General features: G+C 45.7%; 1 protein-coding gene across 1 annotated transcript in view; it reads left to right on the forward strand.

Moving 5' to 3' along the window:
• Map3k20 (mitogen-activated protein kinase kinase kinase 20) overlaps positions 1 to 22292 on the forward strand; it is a 159395-nt gene that overhangs the window by 118603 nt on the left and 18500 nt on the right. The window contains exons 12-16 of the mRNA NM_001398993.1: positions 2714 to 2758; positions 4414 to 4444; positions 4538 to 4677; positions 9745 to 9807; positions 11143 to 11235. Of these exons, the coding sequence (NP_001385922.1) occupies positions 2714 to 2758; positions 4414 to 4444; positions 4538 to 4677; positions 9745 to 9807; positions 11143 to 11235 (372 nt within the window). The remainder of the gene's footprint in view (positions 1 to 2713; positions 2759 to 4413; positions 4445 to 4537; positions 4678 to 9744; positions 9808 to 11142; positions 11236 to 22292) is intronic.

The following is a 22292-nucleotide window of genomic DNA, read 5'->3' on the forward strand; positions in this document are numbered from 1 at the left end:
TAATGAATTACTAAAGTGATGGGGCAGTCATGAGGGATTGGTTTGGTTTCTTTCTTTCTTTCTTTTTTTTTTTTTTTAATCCCTAAAGAAAACAGAAAGGCTTAGAACTCGTCTACAGCAGACGCACTGATATGTTAACCAGGTACAGAAAACATGAAGGAGATGGTGAGCCTCTGTGTGGCTGCAGATCATTAACTCTTATCCCCTGTCTTGCCAAATTCAAACCGTCTTGCTGCAGCGCCTGGTTCCAGCCCCCCTCTCACTGATCTTTGCAAGCATCTGCAGACTCCTGCTGGAGGGAGCATGAGGCAGAGTTCAGGCTCTTCCCTGGGGCATAATGTAGATGAGCCAGCCTGGCAGCAAGAACTCTGCTCTCCTCTGCACATTAAAGCTGAAGATGTTGGTTATTTCCTTTGCAATCTTTACTCAAGAAATACTTATTTCTCAGTTCTGTATAGCACCACATTTGGAAATTATATAGAAATCAGACCATACATACACACATATACACACACATCACACTTATTCGGCAATTATGTAGAAGTCAAAACAACACAGATGCATGAATGCACGCCCACACACACACACACACACACACACACACACACACACGTACACACATCACATTCATGCATGCGCTGGCGTCCTGTAAAGACCAGCTCTAACAGTACTTGCTGTCTCTTACTCCACATTTGTGTCCATATTGGGCAGAGGGGACGGCATGTCTCTGCAGCTCTGTCCAGCTGCCCTTTGAAGAAGTAAAGCTTACCATGTACTTTCTTTGATGGAGAGCAACTTCCGTCACTCATCCACGTTATTAAAGCAGGTGAGTGTGCTCGGTGACTCCTTCGCAGCTTTTGTGTTTCAGAGAGAGGAAGCGCACGAGGAGCAGAGTGTGTGGAGCACTCAAGCTCTGCACATCCGTGTGGGGTTTCTGACAGGAGGGTCTGCAACAATAGACTGTGCTCTGCCCCACCCAGAATCAGCTTCTTTCCCCTTTTCCTCCAACGCAAGCTCACTTCATCCTCTGCTCCAATTAAGTGAACTTGTCACACCTACCCGACCCCCCATGGTCAGCGCCTCACCCACTCACTCTTCCTTGCCTTCTCTTCCACCTCAACCCCACCCCACTCCTGGGTCCGCAATCCCCAGCTCAGCCCACTTGCCTTCCATCCCCCTGTCATATGCTATGGAGCATGGGCCTTTGTGTGCCTGTCAACACTGAGACGACTACCAAGAAATTTGGCAACGGAATACATGCATCCCTCGATCTATTCATTGTAGACGGTAGTACCATAACAGTTAAGCAGGCGGGGCTAGATAGAGACCGTGGTTGCTAAAATACTTGCTTTGCCTGTAAGAGGGCCTGACTCCAACCCAAAGTATACATAAAAAGCCCACTGTTGTGGCATGCACTCCCTATGCTGGGGGCAGACAGGCATGTAGGTCTCTGAAGCCCAGAGCCAGCCCAGCCTAATCTGTGAGTTCCAACCCAGTGAGTAGGATCTGAGAAATAACACCCAAGCTTGTCCTTTGGTCTTCATATGCATACATGCATGTACACACACATACACACACACACACACACACACACACACACACACACACACACACACACACACGTACCAAGTATTATGAATTAGGAACTTAAAGAAAAACAAAACATGATAAAAGTGGCCTCTCCCAAACATAATCCACACATACTTCATTCATTTCTAGTAAAATTCCTTACAGGGACTCTGCTTTCCTAGCACTTTGAGCTAAGTATACAGTAAGCACTTCTAAGTTAGGAAGATTAACTTAGCCACCAATCAGATCGTCACACTAACAGTAAAGGCAACAACAATCAACTTCTCTTTTTTATTGTTCTTGCAAAAGTTCACACAGGTATACAACATGTTTAGATCATACCCACCCCCTCCCAGTCTTTTCTCCAATTTGCCTACTCTGTATGTACTGTTTGTAACAGAGGCTGGGTGGTATTTTTGCTTCGTCTTTCATGAACCATTTAAACATTTTGAAGACTCAAGCTAGTTGAAGCTAATGACTATACCACACACTGGCCCATAGGACACAGGCCTTTTCAAGTTATGGGAGCATTTGCTATTTAGCCCATAACTGTGGGATGTACTGATGTGAACATTTCTCTGGCACAGGCTGAAGTGCTCTGCAAGTCCCCATCCACATGTACCCCTGACAGGGAGCTGTTCTAGTCTGTGTTCCAGTAACCAGATGCCCCAGGACAGTTCCAACTTCACATATCCTGTTTCCTCCATGCAAGTCAGGTGTTTAAGCCCTGGAAGCCCACTGTTAGGACAGGAAAAATAAGTCACCTGTCTACTTATGGCTGCTTGGAATTTCCGATGGCAAATTACCCTATAATCCTACTGTTAGCTGAGCATTCTAAGGCTGCTCTGGTAGCTAGTGATGTTGTGGGCTGTAAATCCATTCCTGCCGAGCCCCATGCCAAAGAAGACCACACCAACTTGTACCAAGTCCCCCTAAAACAGCTCATAAGGTAGAGTGGGTTGTTCCTGCTGGGCTCAGCATCCAAGGACCCCCTCTGAGGGGGTGAGGGAACTGTTTTCCACTCGGCCTAACTGGCAAGCGGAAGCAGGAAGCAGGCCAGAGCGGCAGGGGAGCTGAGGTGAGAAATCAAAGGACAAGGATAATCTTGCTTCCCTTTTTCATTTCCTTCATATCTCCCACGCAGCTGCTGCCTTCCTTTGAGATTGGTGCGTGGACCGAAGAAGATGTGGTAAGCTGCTTCTGTTAATGCCTCTTTAGATCTGGGTAGGAAGCCAGCAGATTTGCCCACAAGTTTAGAAATGCAGTTGAGAGATCTGGGTCTAACTAGCAGAAACTAACAAACTCCTCTTTTCTTTGCATAAACAAATAATCTGACAGAGATTGGAAATAAGGACCCCATGGTAAAAGCGACTAGCTCTTCAAACCTCACCCTCCTCTACTGGTTGTGAAAATACTCCAGAGTGCAGAATGCCAACAGCAAGACAAAAGCCTCAGTGTCCATACACATGCCTCAAAAGATACTTAAACTTGCCTAGAACACCAAAGGAGGACTTGCGCGTAGGGGAGACAGACAATGACAGCCTGGAGTCTTCTGCCAGGGTCCCTTTCCCACCTCAGGCCTGCTCATTAAATGACAAAATGCTTAACTGCCTCCCTTGCTCAGGCCTTCCCCAAGAGGAATGGACAGAGTGTTCCCCATAATCTTACAACACGGGATGCTTAAGTCCACAGGAAGGGCTGCGTGCAGCTCTGGGGAGACGAATTGAAGAACCGTGTAGCCAATTCTGTCCCCATATCTGCTTCCTTAATGGGAAATGGTTTTGAGATCTGCTGATGAGAGAGAAAGATACCTCAGGGTCCGTGCCTGTCCCGGATCAATTTACAAGCGCAAAGGCATCATTTAATGAAGAGGAAGGTAAAGATGGTGTGCTAAGTAGCTCTGGCAAGAATTAGCTCCGCCCTAGGGAGACAGCCACCCCAAGGCATCTCAAGACTCATGGGTAGGAATTCCAGGAGAGCTGTTCTCCAGCTCAGCCTGGTGCGGGGCTGGGGCATGCCCCTCTGCCCTTTGTATTTTTATGAAGTTAGCTTCCTTTAGTGTTAGGCAGCAGCACAGGCTCCACAAAGTAAAGAGGCCGGGTGCCAGCTTCCTGTTTCTCCTCATTCCCAGAACCCTAGAAGCCATGCCTCTTGCCAGCCCTGTACATAATTGCTCCCTCCCTAACAACAGGAATGGATCATTTCCTTTGAATAGAGATGGATTTGAAAGATCTGAGTTCTAGAAGCGATTCTCAGTGTTTGCTGCCAGGTTGAGGTAGAAGTCCATTGTCAAGGGACCCAGGGTATCAGAATGACTGAGTCTGGCCTCTCCTCTACGTGTCTTCCCCAAGGTGATGTTAAGCCACCAGTAAACAGGGGTCGAGTAATGTTCAAGGACAAGGGACCCTTGGTTGTAACCACCTCAGTAGACACAGAAAGTACCTTGTTTTACCTGTCCCTCACCCGTGACTGCTATGGCCTGACAGGCCCAGCAGGCGTCCCATCCCTCTGCCCACTGCTGTGTGGTCCTTGTTACTCACGCAGTTCCTGAAAAACGTGCCATAGCAATCACCACCTGCCCGTGTGAGTGGAAAAGTCATTATGGAAGCACCGCTAGGAGAGATGTAAACTCTCCCTCAGAAGTGTCTCAACTGCCCAATGCCCCCTACGGGAGGATATCTCCAATCAGAAAGCTTGAGGCTTTAGAACTACCGAGAGAACTCGTCTATCTTTCCCTTGTGGCTCAGTGAGAGACATCTGAATCTAGGGGAGACTTTAACTGTTAAGAATGACTACTGCCTGTATGTGGACCTCCCAAACCATGTGTGTGTCCTCTCTTCACAGTATTTTTGGGTTCAGCAGCTCGTCGGGAAAGGCAAGTAGAATCAGTCACCCTTGTATCTGTGGAGCTCACTTTGTGGAGGCCGTGCTTGAGCCTCATTCCCTGCCCTCTGCCCTTCTCCCCCAGGCGAGTCCTCAGTCGAGATGAGTGGATACGCAAGCTTGTTTAAGGAGAACAACATCACAGGCAAGCGGTTGCTGCTTCTGGAAGAGGAAGATCTGAAAGACATGGGCATTGTCTCCAAGGGACACATCATTCATTTTAAGGTACGTGGTAGGAGAACGTCAATAAGTCAACTGAGGGTGTGGCGTGGGGTGGGCCACGTGTCAGCATGTAGAGTGATGACGTTAGGTGCTGAGGTGCCTCCAGGCTGGGCCCTAAGTAGCTACCACACCCGGTCTGCTCCTGTTCCCACCTCAAAAGCCCAAGGCAAACAGGTTAACCTGGCATAGCAGCCCTTACCTGGGTAAAATGGCGTAACACTGCTGTAGCGCCAGGAAACCTCTAGTCTAGGGGAAAGTGAAGTGGACCGTTCTGTGCAGTGACACCTCTGAGAAATGCCACAAAGGAGAGGTACCCAGGATGTGGGCAGACTTCTGGAAGGAAGTCATGAAGGGGTTGAATGCTCAGGACAAGTAATATTAGTCAGGCAAAGGATTAGCACTGGAGGTGTGTAGGGCAGAACTCCTCTCTGCCGGGGGAAAGACCAGGGCAAGGAAGGAGCTTAGTGGGCCAGAGGACTGGAACTAAGGTAGAGTGAGATCTAGAGCAACCACCATACCCAGGACGAGCAGGAGGCCACTTAGCCCACTTAGAGCTGGAGAGGCCAGACATTCACGAGGAATCCACAAGGAGCCTGGAACTTGTGTACAGCCCAGATGAACTCAAAGCCACTGCCAGCACCCAAGTCACAGGAGTATATGTCACGTGTGTAATCTTGTTCACACAACAGACAAAGTGCATACTTCTGAAACCTGAAGAAACTCCAAAAAATACTACCATCCCTCCAAACATCAGTCTGGAAGGTTCCAGACTGACCCTGTTTTCACTGCTGGTTTTTTTTTTGTTTGTTTGTTTGTTTTGTTTTGTTTTTTTTCTACAATTTAGCCCAGAGCAGGACTGGGGCTAGAGCCTAGTAGGACTGCACTGAAATAGTGTACACAAGTTCTGTACCTAATACTTAATAAATTTAATCAGTTAATTAAGCAGCTACCCAGGAACCAGAGCCCTTTGATTGGCTTTCCAGAAAGCTACTCTAATATAGTAACAAGTGCAGACGTCTATGGGATAATGTTACTAGAGATCTGTTTCAAAAGAGACCTTATGCCTACAGTCTTGGCAGTTCAAGGCCAGCCTGAACTATATAGTAAGACTGTTCCCTATCTCTACTGCAAGATCAAATTGCTCCCCAAATCCCAATCCTAGGATGGATGGATGGACGGGTGGATGTATATAGATTAGATGGGACAAAGGGTAAAAAGAACACAGTTCTTCCAAATCCACACCTCCCCAAAGCCACGTCAACAAATCCCCCTTTACTCTGAGTACCTCTCTCTATGGCTGTCCCATTAAAGCCCAGAGAGAATCATTCATTCATGTTGTTCCAAAGAGCCCAGACCCATGTAAGAAATGTCTCTTGGCAACCTTGGGACAATGGCTGGACACTAACCTACTATCTTTAAAACAAAGCAGTACCGTGATGTCCTCCCCTACAAAGGGAACAAGAAGACACCTGTACAAACATCTATTGGGGAGAAAAAAAAGCTAAACAAAAAGTTCTCCCGGCACAGAGGTGTCTGAGCTCCAAATGACAAAATTTTGTAAATCTTGACCTGCGGAACAGATACTAAGATGTTCCTATCTGCCCTTACCCTCTTCTGCCTTTACCAACTTGCCTCAAGAACCAGCCAGAAGGAAAAGGAGTTGTAAGCTATGATACTTTACCAAACCAGAGTGATTTAAATATTCCTGGCACAGCCAGGATAGCAGACATGCCCCATCTATGCTGGTTGGTGTTATTGGATAAGTAATATCCCAGCTTACTACACATGACTCATCAAATTCATTGCCTGTCTGCTTACAGGGCTGGGCCTATGGAAGTTCAAAGACTCACCCTGCCCTTATGGAATTTACCTCCCAGAGAAGAGACAAAACATGCATACGACTCCTTACAGGCAGTTGAAAGAAAAGGGGCAGTCCGTTACCTGACCAGTGGGAAGAGATGGAGAGGCCTCAAAATAGGGGGTGAGGGGTACTTGAAGCTGGATCTAGGGACAAGGACTCATCAGAAGGGGAGTGGTAGAACACAGAATTCAAGAAGTGGGTTGCCTGTGTTCAGAGCCATGGGTAGCTTGCTGGTCTGGTGGAAGTGTGAGGCTGGAGCAGACCTGGGATTGGCTGAAGTAGACTGAGGGTGGCCCAGCACCTGAACCACTTCCAGCTTCGAACCGGATGTGTGGAATGTGGCCAGAGCTGGAGAGCATTGAGAGCTGACATGTTTAAACTTGGCTTCTGGCTTGGCGTTTTACAGTGGACTAGGGAGGAGAAGCTGGGTTTAAAACTCCAGGTAGGCGGTTGAAACAGGCAAGAAATGAGGCCTGCCTGGCTCCTTAGCAGAAATGGGAATAGAGAAAAGAGGAGGTGGGCGAAGCATTGGTTGAAGGAGAGCACAGTAAGATTGGAGCATGTGAGGCTGTGTGGGTGCTCTCTGAAAAAGACAGACACAGAGGGCCACGCTGCTATTCTGTGTGTATGCTGCGTATCCAGAATAGCCTATCTTAGAGGTGGTGGTCGCCAGTGGGTGGGACAGGAAGGGAAGGGGTAGCAGTTGCTTGAGTGTCATGTGACGTTTGGAATACACTGGAGAAGAAAGGGCTGCCTGACCCTGTCTCGGCAGTCGAGGCAGCTGGAGGAAACACTTGGAAAGGTTACTTTTATGGTAGGTAAATTTTACCTCACTAAAAAAATAATACAGGGCAGAAGAAACAGCTCAGAGGGTAACGTGCTTGCCATACAAGCATAAGGACCTGGGTTCAATTCCTAGAACCTGAGGAAAAATCTTCAAAAAATCCAGGCGTGGTGCTAGGCGAGTGTAATCTAGAGCTAGAGAAGCAGAGACTGGCAGGTGCCTGACGCTCCAGAGCCAACCAGCCTAGCCTACTGGGTGAGCACCAGGCAGGGAGAGACTCTGACTCAAGCAAACTAATTTCTGTGAGAGGGAGAGAAGAAGGGTTTTCTGACTGGGTCTTTGTGTGAATGGTTCTGGTGTGAATGGGCTTTGGAATGAGAGCCCCGCGAGCATTCTAGACAGAGCAGAGGCGCACCATCTGGTCCCTGGCAGGTGTCTGCTGCACGCATGGGTCCACACACTGCCGGTGAGAAGCTATCCCCACTCCCTGTTCCACCACTGGAAGGTACGGTCATCACGTGACTGAGACTCTCAACCTAAGAGGAGGGGATAAAACCCTGCAAGCTGGAGCCGGATATCCACCCGCCCAGCTTTTTTGTCCAGGGTCCCGCCCTCTGAACCTGTCTGCTCCCTTCTCCCCAAGCTTCCCGTGAAGAAACAGGGTACCCAGACAAAAGCTAAGCATCCCATAGTGTTCATGACATCATTGGAAGTTTTGTTTTGCTTTAGGAAAAAAACAAAACAAAACAAACAAACAAACAAACAAAAAAACCAAACAGACATCTACTTTTCCTGGGTCGACCTTCCTGACTCTGAGACCCTTTAATACAGTTCCTCAATGCTGTGGTGACACCCCAACCATAAAATTATTTCACTGCTACTTCATAACTGTAATTTTGCTACGGATTACAGATCGTCATGCAAATATCTGAAATTAAGGGTATCTGATATGCATTCCTTCTGAAATAGTTGTTTGACAAGTACACCCTATTGGTATTCTGTCTAAGCCCCACCCTTACAGCTACCTGGGAACAGCCAGGTATGCTCCTCCCCACAGTTGCCTGGCAACAGCCAGCTGTGCCTGACTATAAAGGGGGCTGCTTGCCCCCTCCTCATTCTCTCTTGCTTTTTTTTTTTTTTGTTGTTGTTCTTTTTTTTTTCAGAGCTGGGGACCGAACCCAGGGCCTTTCGCTTCCTAGGCAAGCGCTCTACCACTGAGCTAAATCCCCAACCCACACTTGCTCTTGTTCTCTTTGTTCTTCTCTGCTCTTCCCCTCTGTTCCTGTCCCTTCTCTCCCCATCCCCCTCTTCCCTCCACGTGCTCATGGCCTGCCTTTCCTCTCCTCATTAAACCTCTCCACGTGGAACCATGTTGGCTTGGTGTGTTCTGTCCAGGCACGAGTCTAGATTTCATCACCTCTGCAGAGGGGTCACGACCCCTGGGTTGAGAACTGCTGATCTAACCTGTCCTCTCTGTGATTCTCGGTGCCCCCTAGCGGTAAATTGGTGCATGCTGAGGCTACAGCCTTGCTGATGGCTTTGCTGGTCCTCACTTCTGTGTTCTCCGGGACAGCCATAGGCTAAACGCTGGAGCGTTAACTGGCCCTACCCAGCTCAGGTTTGAAGGACAGCTCTATTTATTGCAGACCCTGAGGTTAACATCCCTGCCTGGCTTATTGGTTGGTTCTTTGCCAGCGTCATTTCAGCTTGGCTTTTTCTCATTTTTTTTTAAATTGAATTCTATTTTCATATCTTATGGTGACTTTGTTACTTCATTCAACTCTTGGCTTTTATCTTGAGTTGTCTGAACATAGTGTTAATCATATTCTTGAATTCTTTGGGAGTTCTTTGGGGTCATTCCCCTCGAGTCTCTTACTACGGGATAAGTAACGTGGGGAGGAGACACGCTGCTCTGAATTTTCACTGTGTTTTTTGTTTGTTTGTTTCTTTTGTTTTGTTTTGTTTGCACAGATTTGCACATTTGGAATTGCTTGCTTAAGTAGGAGTATAGACTCAGGTCTGCTGGTCAGGAGACTGCTTACCTGCTAGCACTGGAGTCAGGGCAACGGGGAAAGTGTGGGCAGGGGCTTCAGGGCCAAGGGTTCCTTAGTAGTTGGAACCAGGAGCTAGGTGACTAGGAAGTGGAGCCCCAGCCATAGGGACCTGGCCAGTCTTACCTGTGGGGGAGCTGGGTGGGCTGTGGCTTAGTAGCTCTAAAGTAGTCACTCCTGTTCCTCTAAATGATGACAAACTGCTATTGTGACTTTGACAATCGGACATACATACGCTCAACCAGTGGTCAACGTTAACATCCCCGAGAGAGCCTTAAACTGCATAAAGAATCCTTTCTTGTATGTGCAACAATCTTAATCCTCTTTGCTCTCATCAAATCATTAATAAAGTCACATGATTTTTCTCCTTCCAGTCAGCAATTGAGAAGCTAACCCACGATTACCTGAACCTGTTTCACTTCCCGCCACTAATAAAGGTAAGAGAGGTTTCCTCACTGAAGCCTCCCTCTCGGCCGCTTTTATTGCCATAGGCACCTGCCACGTCTGTCCGCACCCAAATTTGCTAATGTCTGGAACTGTTGTTTGAAGTGAAATTTAATGACATCTGTCCAACAAAGACCCTTTGAAGACTGCCATGTGTGTAAATGACACTTTGAAATATTAACAACACATTCCAGATAAGAATAGCACTCCTCGATAACATAGGGGAAGGCCTCTGGCCTCGTGACTGGTTCTGGAGGCCTTTCTCTGCCCCTTAAGTTACTAAAGGAAGTCACCGAGCAGATCTCTAGGGTCACCACTTGCCCTGGAGGTGGAGTGAGGATTCTTAGGTTAAATAGAGTCCCCTCCTAATCCTTAGGAATACAGCCCAGCACCCCTGCAGATGCCTGCAGCTGAGATTAGCACCAATCCCCATATACACTGCTTTTTCTTGCAGGTGATAGAGTTTAATATATATAAACCGGGCACAGTGAGAGATTAACAGTAACAAGTAATAAAATAGCAGTTTACTTATTAAAAGTTATTTTTAAACTTGTGAATCGTTTCTATCTACAACTTTTATATCATGGTTTTGGACCAGACTTGACTACAGATCACTGTGGGAGACACAGCAATAAGTAAGGAGAGAGCGCTGTGCTCACCCGCAGTTGTGAGTGTAGCCTCAGGGTACACGACACACTTCATTATAAAATCAACAACTACTGTAGTCAGTACCCAGAGCTGTGCTAATTCACCAACAGCCTCGGCTTCCCACCTCTCGGCCCTTGGGTCTCTCAGTCCACGTACAGTGGAGATGCTGCAGAGTTCCCGTCTAGAAAGAGTATACAAATATTTTGAATATTTCGAAGCTCTCAGCCTGAAATCTCACCACATATCTTGTACAAAATGCACTCCAGAAAGAAGTGAACACTGCCAGACGCTTCCCGAAATCCACGTCAGTGACGCTGCTCAGAAGAAGCATAAGATAAACCATTCAGCAGAGTTTACAAAGCCCTGTCTGAATTACAACCTGTGTCTTAGTCTAATAGAAGTTCAATAATAGATTGGACTGGGAAAATCCCGTTAGCACCAGAAACTAGGGGAGAACTGCAGAAATGTGGCCAGGGGTTTGAGGACCAGGGACCCATGAACAGTCAGAACCTGGAGCTGAACTAACCAGGAAGTGTGGGCTGAGCAGGTGAGGCCTGGTGGACCCTTTCCTGTGCCATTGCGGGGGTGAGGGGGAGACAAATTACCTGCTTTACATGAAAAGTCAGAGTTAAAAAAAAAAAAAAGCGACTCTAATAATGATATCTGCTTTTCTATTTCAGGATTCAGGAGAGGAACCTGAAGAAAATGAGGAAAAAATAGTGAACCTTGAACTTGTTTTTGGATTTCACCTGAAGCCAGGCACTGGCCCACAGGTAACGTTTTGAGTCCTTTGGGCGTTTTCCATCTGTAACTCCATGTTTTATACACCAGCTCCAACCACCTGGTAACCTGGTTGTGAATACAAGTGCAAACCTCATAAAGCTGAACTAGGCTGGCAGGCTACCTCTAGAATCCAACCTAGGAAATGTATAATCTCCATCAGAAAAGGGGTACTGGGGAGGCCGCCCACGCTCTCAAGAGCACAGAGCAAAGCACAGGCAGCATGAGTTTTTGGCCATTGCTTCCTCTGCTTTCTGGCTCTTGAGGAAAAGGAGAATAAAGCCAAATTGAGAATGGAAACAGAGATCTGGATTATCAGCTCCGAATAGGGCAGCAGCCATTTAACTCATTCAATGAGACCTTCATTGCCATTTTCAGCCTGGAGGGGTGGGGGTGGGGCACTGCCTAGGTAGCCTGTGAGCAGAACTCTTGAATGACTTTCGTTACCTCAGATCCCTGTAAATAGTTAATAGCTTCTCTTCTGTGTCTGTGCTCTACTGTGTGTCACACAAAGAGTGTTTGTATGAATTACCTTTCCTCATTGCTACGAGAAAATCCTGACAGAAGCAGTCTAAGGAAGAGGGATTATTTAGGCTCGTAGTTTAGGAAGGGACACGGTCTGACCGACGAGGTGGGAAGAAGGGTACCATGACTCAGCGGGCTGGCCACACTGCAACTGCGCTCAAAGCAGAAAGACAGCGAGAGAGTATGCTGACACTGGGACTTTTTAATTCAGTGTGGGAGCCCTTCCCCTTACAGTGCAACCCACCTCCAGTCTTCCCTCCTCCCTTAAATCTCTCTGGAAATGCCTTCATGGACATACCCAGAGGCTCAGACTGAAGTCTCCTAAGGAAATTCCAGATCTAGTCACGTTGCCAATGACGATGGATCATGGCGGGGCTGGCATATGAAAGTGGCTTTTCCCCAGGTTGCAAATGTGAATAGTGAACCTCTGAGGGGTAAATACCTGCCCTCCAAGAGTTACATAGCCTGAAAGTGGCTGAATTGAGAATTGGTTTGGGGTTTTGTTTTGTGTGTGTGTGTGTGTGTGTGTGTGTGTGTGTCTGTCTGTCTGTCTGTCTGTCTGTCTGTCTGTCTGTCTGTCTACGTGAATGCAAGAGTCTACAAGAAGGTATTAGAACCCTGGAGCTGAAGTTACAGAAGGATATGAACCACCTGATGTGAACGCTGGGAATTGAACTCAGGTCCTTGGAAAAACAGCAAATACTTTTAACCTCTGCACCGTTTCTCCAGCCCCAGCCCCTGCTTTTAACTACTACATAACCTGTACTTTTGCTTTGCTAAAAGACTTATATTTTAACTTCTTGAACCTATAGCTTGTGGCTGGGGAAGGGTTAGACAGGCCTGGCTGGTCTCTAGGCCATTGCTTAATAAAACCCTACTCCTCTCAAGCCAGTCCCAGGTTCTAGTGCTTGGGAACTGGGGATGTGTGTAAGTCATGAGGGTTGGATTTTACCCGGGACTTTGGGAAATCTTCTGCCTACAGCACTGCAGGCGTATTGATGCACTGTGCCTGGGGAAGGGGGTGTGTTATGACCTCTATTTTGGCCATAATATGTCACTTCTGGTCACTATCCACTCATTCTTGTAAGAAACAGGAAGAATGAGGACAGAAGATGAAGTTCCTCTCTCCCTGGCAACAGTGAAGGACCTTCTAACCCCGCCACACACTCAAGTCTGCCCAGTAGCAAACAAGGTGTATGCTACAGTCTGCCTTCTTTAATATCCTCGATTCTGGGACAGTTTATAAGCTTTCTTTACAGTAACTTTTTATGATTTGTAAGTAGATAAAGAGAGAGAATTTCCTTGAGAGAGACTTGTCAAGAGATATTTCAAATAAGAAAATATTTTTCAATTTGTAGTACTCGATTATTTTATGATTTCAATTACTGACAAGTAAAAATATGTACTTGTTAATGTGGAAATCTGAAAAACATTTTTAGTAAAACTTAGAAGCTATGGAGATATTTGAGAATAAATATAGTGACCTATATCTTACCATAATGATGTGAACCTCTTAAATTCTGAGTTACACACAAGTTCCCACAACTTGTGATAGTCTGCTGTCCCTGGGCCACCTACCCAGAATTCTCTCACCCATCCACTCAACCGACATTTATTGAGGGTCTATGGTATGCCTGGATTTATGCTAGATGCTCAGGATACAAAGTCAGAAAGCACAGTTGTGGTTTGCAAGGAACCCATAGCATCTTGGGAGAAATAGACAGGATCAGTGAGTGGTTGCGGTTCAGAATGATGAAACTTTCCAATGTCACAAACATCAGTCCATGCACACACACAGGACAGATGTTGACTTGTCTATGAGAAAGAAGTGGGGGATGGTCTTAAAGTCTCCCTGGTGGAATGATGCTAAAATTCACATTTCAGAACCAACCATTCAATTTGTTTAGTAGAAAGAGGGCATGGGAGGCAGAGGGGCCAGCGTATATGAAGCCCGGCAAACACAGGAAGCTCCTCTTGGGCTCATTTCCATGGACCTGACTCAAGCGTTTCCCCCTCTGGGAAGACTTAACAAAGAACATGGAAGTGCTGGGAGAGCCGAGGCCAGAGAGGGGCTGGTGAGCACAAAAGGAACCGCCTGCGTGCCACACATAGTAGGTAAGATCTGGTTTACACATTTAAAACCTTGCTCAGAAGCAGAGGAGGGTGACTGGGGAAGGGCCAGGCCAGCGTGGAGAGAAGTGTGAGTCAAGTAGAGAAGCAAGTTATGAGTGATGAGGACAGGCCAGGATACACCGAGATAGAATTGATGTGACTTCGCATTCCCTGGAGACAAGCTGGGAGAGAGGAGAGCTAAGAATGGGACAAAGGTTTCTAACTGAGCAGCTGGATAGATGGTGTGGTAAAAGCAACAGATCAAAAGGAAGCCTTAGGTGTGGGTGCAATGCCAAGGTGTAAAAGTATAAGGAAGTAACCGGTCTGGGTTAACAGAAAGTGTTTTTTGGAAGGGATACGTTTTGAATGGAAGCTTGAAATGGATGATGGGCCACAGCAAAATAATTACCTGAATATAATGAATAAAACCCATCCTTTACTTTCTGGAAATCTTGGGCATCTTGTGAATGCCATCTTACCATAAGTCCCTGGAATTTATGTCAGATTCAGAAGACATGATATTGTCATCATTGATTAAGAAACAGATAACAAGACTTAGATGAGGTGACAACAACCAGGGCTTGTTTGTGTTATTATGGCTTGGTTTTTGTTTGTTTGTTTCTTGTCTGTTTTTGTTTTTGTTTCAAATGTGCTAACTCATGTAAGCTGTCCCTAGACTCAAACAAAACAGCCACAGAATGGGTTCCTGTCCAGTTCTAAAAAGCTGAGTTACACCACCCTACAAAATCAGCATGCTTTGAATGCAAATTACAGTTCATATGAGTCTTGTTACCTTGACCCTTAAAGGTAGGACCTATTTTTAAAAAGAAATAGACTCAAAATCCCTGTTAACTGAATTCTCATAAACCTACCTTTGCAACCCCTCTATGACCAGAAAAAACTCACAAGAAATGTTGATGTTTTGAAATCCATACCCCATCCCCACCCCTCCAAACCTTTTGTTTGATGTCAGCTTTTATTTCACAAATAAAATGAGAAGGATGTTCCAACAGGAACCCATGGGAATAATCTAGGCCAGGGATTCCTTTCTCGAAAATACAGCAACTTTTTCTCTTTACCTTTGAGAAGGACAATTGGGCAAGTATAGCCTAAAAGTGGTATTGGTTACCTTTGCAATGCTCTAACGAAACACCTGACAGATGACGCAAGGAACTGTGGTTTTGGGGGATTTTAGTCCACGATGAAGGACTTGTGCAGCAGTTCAGTTCCGAGCATGGAGCTTGTGGTAGAGGCTACTCAGGTCATGGTAAACCAAGCAGCAAGGAGCATGATAGCAACAAGAGACCAAATAGAACCTTCAAAGGCTACCTACCTCTGGTGACCGCCTTCCACCACTGAGAACCCACATTCTAAACACTCTGTAGCTTTCAAAAACAAACAAACAAACAAACAAACAAAAAAACCACCACCAACTAAGGATAAAACGTTCAAACTATAAGTCTGTGGAGATCATTCCGAATGCTCCACCATCTTGAAAACTTGAAACCTACCAAGAACAGAGTTGAAAGTGTGATTTATATACGAACAGCTACCGAGGAGAAACCCTTTCACTGTGAGTAGTCAACCTTCGCCCTAGAAATTCAGATTAAATTACTTTACTTCGCTTCATTTTCCAACCACGTGGTTTATGGCGTGAGGCTGATTCAAAGAACCTTCAGCAACCATCCACGTCTGCATGCGTGTCTCTTCTCCAACAGCCAAAATGGCTGCATGACACCTAGTCCAGGATCTCTGTCTTCAAGGCTACACCCTCTGGACACCCAGGATCCATCAGTCCCCAGCACTATGCAAGCCCCAGGCCTTCTCCCACAAGCAAAGGGTCCGTGTACATGTCCTACCCTGAAACAACCTAGCAGGGGAGAAAAAAAAAAGTATGTTTATGCCAATGGAGATTCTGGCAATTTAATAAATAAGAATGGGCCTTACTGGGCTGGAGAGATGGCTCAGTGGTTAAGAGCACTGACTGCTCTTCCAGAGATCCTGAGTTCAATTCCCAGCAACCACATGGGGGCTCACAACCATCTGTAATGGGATCTGATGCCCTCTTCTGGCGTGTCTGAACACAGCTACAGTGTATTTATATATAATAAATAAATAAATCTTTAAAAAAAAAAAAAAAGAATGGGCCTTACCGTATTTGACCATTTCCAAGGAGCAAAGTTAATTTTTTATTTAAATAACACACACACACACACACACACACACACACCACCCACCCACACACACACACACACACACACACACATGCATACATGTATATATATATATATGGAGGTTATGACCATCAAATTGGGAGAAACTGGGTCTTCCTAAGCTTGATCCCCATGGAGGGGCAGGAGATGTCACTAATGCCTCCGGTAAGCATTACGTCATCATCAGACACTTCGCAAACATTTCAAGGCTATCTTTTCAACTCAGCGTGATAGGGAATAGCAGCCCTGAATTAGCCTCCCCAGGAGGAAACCAAGGAGAGAGATGAAGTGTCTCGTCCAGAACCCCCACTTGGTTAGGGGCAGCTCCAGTCATTGCCTCCTTCTGGAAAGTAACGTCATCCCCTCCGAGTGTGTGCACTGGTGATCAGCTGGGTTTTGATCAGTTAATGCTATACCCCAGCAATTCTTGTTTTGTGTGACAACTGCTTTGTGTTCTGTGCTGCGAAGCCTTTGGCTTGGTGCAAAGGGAAGCAGCCTCATGAAGCTCGGGCGGTACCTGCACTCCCCAGGGCAGCAGCCATGCTTTTTATTGAAATATTCGGCTGCCTAGAGTTTATTATTATTTCTCTTATCAGCTCACCAGTCAGGAATATTGATGCTCAATTTGCCCAGGGATAAACTATCAAATCACCCAGTACTTTTCTCACCGAGCTCTTCTGAGACTCTTGTGTCATAAAAATTCAAAAGCAGAGTGGAGCAGGAACTACTAGGCTGACATCCATTGCTTGGTGCAAACCGTCAGATCTCACCCCAGAGACCTTAGCTATCCCTGTCCCCAGTAAGACAGAAGAAATGTGACAGAGGCTGTGCTCCTACAGGCCTGAACTCATTACCTGCTGTAGCAGAAACATCCCCTCCCTCTCCCAGCAGTTCCCAACAGGGAACTGGGTCCAGGTCTAGGATCCCTTTTCAAATGGCCATCGCTTTGGACTTCCTTTTGAGGGGTTTTTCACAGGAGGCAGGAGAAAATGAGGAGGACTTTGGAAAAGGTTGGCAATGTCCCTCAGGAGGTTGGTTGTCTCAGGAGGATTCTCCGTGGATGATTTATTCCTCTTCTTCCCTACACCTTGTCCTGTGAGCACCTGGCTGCTTCCTTGCCCCCACAGAGGCGGGTCAATCTCTCCCTGCTCTGGCTGTTAGCAATTGGTCAAAACCACCTTTCCCTCTGCCTCTCACTTCTGTTGTCCTAAGGCCTTTATCAAACTAAAACGTTGCATTTAATAAACGGAATTGAGTCACCAGGCTCTTCCTCAGAGTACTATAAATAACAGAAATTATCAAATGAGGATTTTTTTTAACTTATTGTGTAAATTTTGTAAATGGATACACAAAAAGGCTAAAATAACAGGGCCCCAAGAAAAGAATTCTGTGTACGCACATACAGCCAATACCTTCTGCCAATTTCAGAAGAGCTGAGAGCAGAGCTTTTCTCCACTCCGATGGGTATTGGATTTATTATAAATTCAGTATAGGGGACTTCCGTGCCCCATGATCAGCTGTGGGGGAGGGACTGCGCGCACCTGCACGTCTTGGTACATGTAGCTAAGTGCTGAAGCCTGCAGTGGCAGAGGTCTAGAAGACAGAGAAGGATTAGCCAAACCCTACAAGGCCTGATCTGCAAAGGGACTAAATGCTAGCAAGCCACAGCATAGCACAGTGTCTACAGTTAACACTTCTGGACTGGGGACTTAAAATTTCACTAGCAAGGGAAATCTAAGTTAAATGTTAGCATCACAGAATTAACAAGAGGAAAGCGGGAAGGGATTCGGAAGGTGGTAGCCAGGTAGCTGTGAACTGTGGCGACAGCTTTCAGTTTGAGGCAGCTATTCGCTTCAAGTATGTCCGGTTTTTTTTTTTTTTTTTTTTTTTTTTTTTTGGTTCTTTTTTTTGGTTCTTTTTTTTTGGAGCTGGGGACCGAACCCAGGGCCTTGCGCTTCCTAGGTAAGTATGTCCGGTTTTTACACGTCAATCGTAAATCCCTAAAGGAGTCTTTTAAACAGAGGAAGAACACGAGTTTTAGTCGACGTGACAGAAGCAAATGCAGTTTACAGCTGTGTAACTCACGGCTGACTTCTAATTACGGATTGGAGCAGCGCTCCATGCAGTAGTCTGGGTAGTCACCTATATCACCAGAGCTGAGCTGGGAGAGGCCTGCTGGTGGATTGACAGCCACAGGCCCAAGTGCCAGGGACTAACAACCACAGGAGACAGCCACCCTATGGAGCATTTCCAGATTTTGGTGGTATAAATATTTCTGCCATGACTGATTTCAAGTTGTCAGCCTGACGTCACTGAACTTTGTTGGGAAAAGATTTATCTGGGAGTGGCAGGAAGGGGGGCGTATGGAGAGATGGCTCAGCAGTTAAGAGCACTGGCTGCTCTTCCAGAGGTTCTTCCAGGGTTCAATTCCAGCCATCCCCATGGCAGTGTCTGTAACCCACACAAAGACACATTCAGGCAAAACACCAATGCACATAGAATAAAAATAAATAAATTACCTTAAAAACAAAAAAAAATTAAAAAAGAAGAAAATCAGCTTGGGAGAGCTGCCTCTGGTGTGCGATTGGACCGTTCTTAGTCTTCGTTGGGATTGTGGGTCCCTTTAAAAGCAGCAAACATGATATAGTACATGTGAGCAAACACACAGACATGTTAGTGCTGGTTCTCAGAATGCTAGAGCTCAGAAACAGCTCTCGCCTTTTAACGAAGCCATGGCCGCCTGACTTCTGAATCAACGCTGACTTACATTGTCTCACACTGACCGTGCTATATGAATCAAAAGGCAGGACTTAGATTTGTGAAAAGTGAAACTAGATGCCTGGAGACGGGGAAACAAACGAAATCTAAATTTGTGCCTGTCTTCTGAAACCCTCTGTGGTCACTATAGTTGACGAGTCCTAGGTGGTAGTTGGATACGGACAGAGATCTTTGCTTTTAGAAGCTTCTGGGTACCATTGTAAGTTTTGTACTGAGAGGGTCACTTACAGGCCCTGAGAATAACGGATTCCAAAACAGACACATTAGTTACATTAAGATTAGAAGCACTCAGGACACACGACAGCTCTCCCAGTCCTGCATTTGGACTGAAAATGGCTCACATGGTGAACAGTGCGTATTCCCCACAAGTCAGGGCTTTTTCGTAAATCTACTGCTTGTCCCCACCCCAAGAGTCACGGGATAGGAGAACAACTTTATAAGTAGCTGTTTTTATATTCTGAGAATCTTGAGTAAAAATTTAAAGGCAGCAAATGTCTCAGGAGTAAAAGAATCGGATGAGCGTTCAGGGAAGCCAGGCCACCGTCTATATTCATTTAGGAACCCGGTCCGACACAGAATGTTCTTAACTAATGGCAAATCAATAGCAAAACTGATTATTCTTTTTTAAAAAAAGATAACTACCTTCAAATTCCAAATGCAAAATTCTAAAAGCCCTTTCTAAGCCATTAACTAACATCCGAACCACCTTAGATACTCGAGCCTAGTGCGCCCTGTGAAAGAAAGTGTGTCTCTCTCCATGTGCTTCACTTCCCGTCATCCCTAAGGCCCCTTTTCATACGTAACTCCAATAACAACCCCCCAAAAGTCGATATAACAACCTTATCTCCACTGGTGTCTACTTGGCACCAGTCTGCCCTGACCTTAGACACAAGCCATTGTTAAGGGTATAACACATTTACATATTTTGCAATAAAACATCAGTTATTTGCATTACTGTGTCAAGTTTTATTTGATTCTTTCACCTAAAAATGACTCATTTTCCTTTCTTGTATTTTAAAAACCAACTACTCTAAGCTTGTTTGAGAATAATCAAAAATTGCCCATTTAGCTAGAAGTCATTTTCTTTTCAAAAGGCAAATGTTATTTAATCTTTCAGCTGTTCATTGTGTCATCATAAATACTTTCTTTTCAGCACAGTTGTGGGGACTGAAATGAGCCCACTAATTGCCTCCCATTCCGACTGACATGTGGTGGTTTAGTGGAAAGAGAACACAGCAGGGAGAAGGAAATCGGAGGCTGAGAAAATGAGAGCTAATTATTTTCTCTGCCTCATGTCAGGCTCTGTGTCAGCCTTGTTTTTACAAACTGGAAGGTTTAGCACTAAATAAAACAAACTGGCGTCATGTTTTTATATACTGGCAGTGTCACGGAAGCAGCTGCACATCTCAAAGACAATATAATGCCTGCGTTCGCATGGACACCATCTGACAGACACTGTGAGGCAACAGCTAATGAGGCTATCACAGTAGTGCCAAAGCGAAAGGTGCTGAATTATGTATGATTCTTCATCAGTACCGCAATAGCCCTGTACATCATTATGAGACATTGTTTTGCTGAAGAGATTAAAACATTCTTAGTTCCAGACCCTGCAACCTATACGCGCTGAAAGAGGTTATTAATGGAATTTTTTTTTTTTTTTTTAGGGAGACTTTCTTGTGGGTTTCTTTTGGGCTGGGGAAAAAAAAAAAAAAACAATTTCGTGGGACAAAGCCGTGATGGGTCATGACACTGTATAGATAAAGAAGAGAAGCAAATTAACCGTACTTGTATTATCTTCCTTCTAAAGACGGCATAATAAAATATAGTGTGGCGAGGTTAGGCTTAATGGTAAATAACCCAGGTGCTAGCACAGGACATGCCACTCTCCTGCCTTTAGCACAGCAGGTTTCGGCAGCTGAGCTAGAAGATGTGACACGTGTAAAGGAGCCTTCAGAGGCCTCCGTCAGCAGCATCTCCCTACTTTTTTATACAGCTGTGACCGATATTATTTTTGTGGGTTTTGTTTTTAATCCGGGATTGCTTCGCAAAAGACAGTCAGCTGCTACGGCTGCATCTTTCTCTCCCGGCTCTGCTTTTTCAGAAAGTTTATTCTGACCGCTCTGGTTTATATTTTAAAGTACATCCACAGTTGGTGGTTTTTATATTTCTCCATTTATGGGGAGAGAGGAGCAGGTGGGGGATGGTGGGGGGGTGGAGGGGCTGGTGCCTCTAAGATTAAACTCGATGTATCTAGGGCCTGGATTCCAGTTCCACAAGGCTTGCTGTATGGTTTCTAAGCCTCGGTTTCTTTACTCCTAAAATGGGGACAGAGTTCTCTAGAACACAGTAAGACTATAGGGGTTAGATAGCATAAATAGACCTTAAAACCCTGAGGCTGGACGTATGCGCGTGGCATCATGAAGTTCAGTCTGTGTGACGTAAAAGAGAACAGGGCCGGCCGCTGATGGCTGTGAAGAGGGCTTGCCAGGGAAAGGGGCTTCTGGAGGACCTCAGATGTCTTGCCTGCTTGGTTGGCTACACAGGTTTCAACGCCAGTCAAACTCGATGACCTGTGCAGTTGAAGGTCTGTGCTTTTATGACGTGCAAACTGTTCCTCAGTGTGTTGTTTTTAAATGTCCATGTTCTTCAGGAAAACTAGTCTAAAATAGCTCATGTGAGGGTCACTTTCCTTCTGAAGGATACTGGACTTAGATTCCTATTTTGAAGATTAATCTACGATGTTGATGGCTCCAGTTAATTTGGTAGGGAAAAAGAAGAGGAGGAAGAGGCGTATTATCTCTGTGCTCCCAGAACTTTACAGTTTGATATATATTGTGCTTTTTAATATCTGAGTTACTTTCTTCCTGTCTGGCAAATCTACCACCTTCTCAACTATTCTCCTAATTCTCTTCTCTCCCGTGTCTTCTTCCCTCCCCCTTTTTATGTGGAGAGAAGGGATGTCTATGTTTGCCATCATTTCAGCCAGTTTGGAGCTCCGAGGAATTGTAAGCAGCTCACAACGCGTTTAATAGTGAGCGCTCACAAAGAGATACTTAACTTAGCATTAACTGGGTGTTGTTGAGGATTTTATCTCCATAGGCAAAGGATCCCTGTTTTAGTTGGCCCGCAATCTTAATTCATAAAATGCTTCCACATAACTGGCGATCCTGGAGAAGTCAGTTGAGATGCTCTTCTCTCTTCCTCCCGCCCTTGCTCCTAGAATTGTCCAGGTTGTCATCTCAGCAGCTGATCAGCCAGTAGAATCCTTCTGTTTTTCCTATTCCAAATGCAAACCTTGTTCTCTCCCCCCCATCAAAATGTCATGTGTCTCCGGCAGACTGCAGAGAGGCTGCATCTGCTAGTTAAGGGACAATCGCAAAGCACTGTGTTTGCTGCCCCAAGTCACAGCAGAAACAGTCCCT

This window comes from Rattus norvegicus, chromosome 3 (assembly GCF_036323735.1).
Source record: "Rattus norvegicus strain BN/NHsdMcwi chromosome 3, GRCr8, whole genome shotgun sequence".
NCBI classification, from domain to species: Eukaryota; Metazoa; Chordata; class Mammalia; order Rodentia; family Muridae; genus Rattus; species Rattus norvegicus.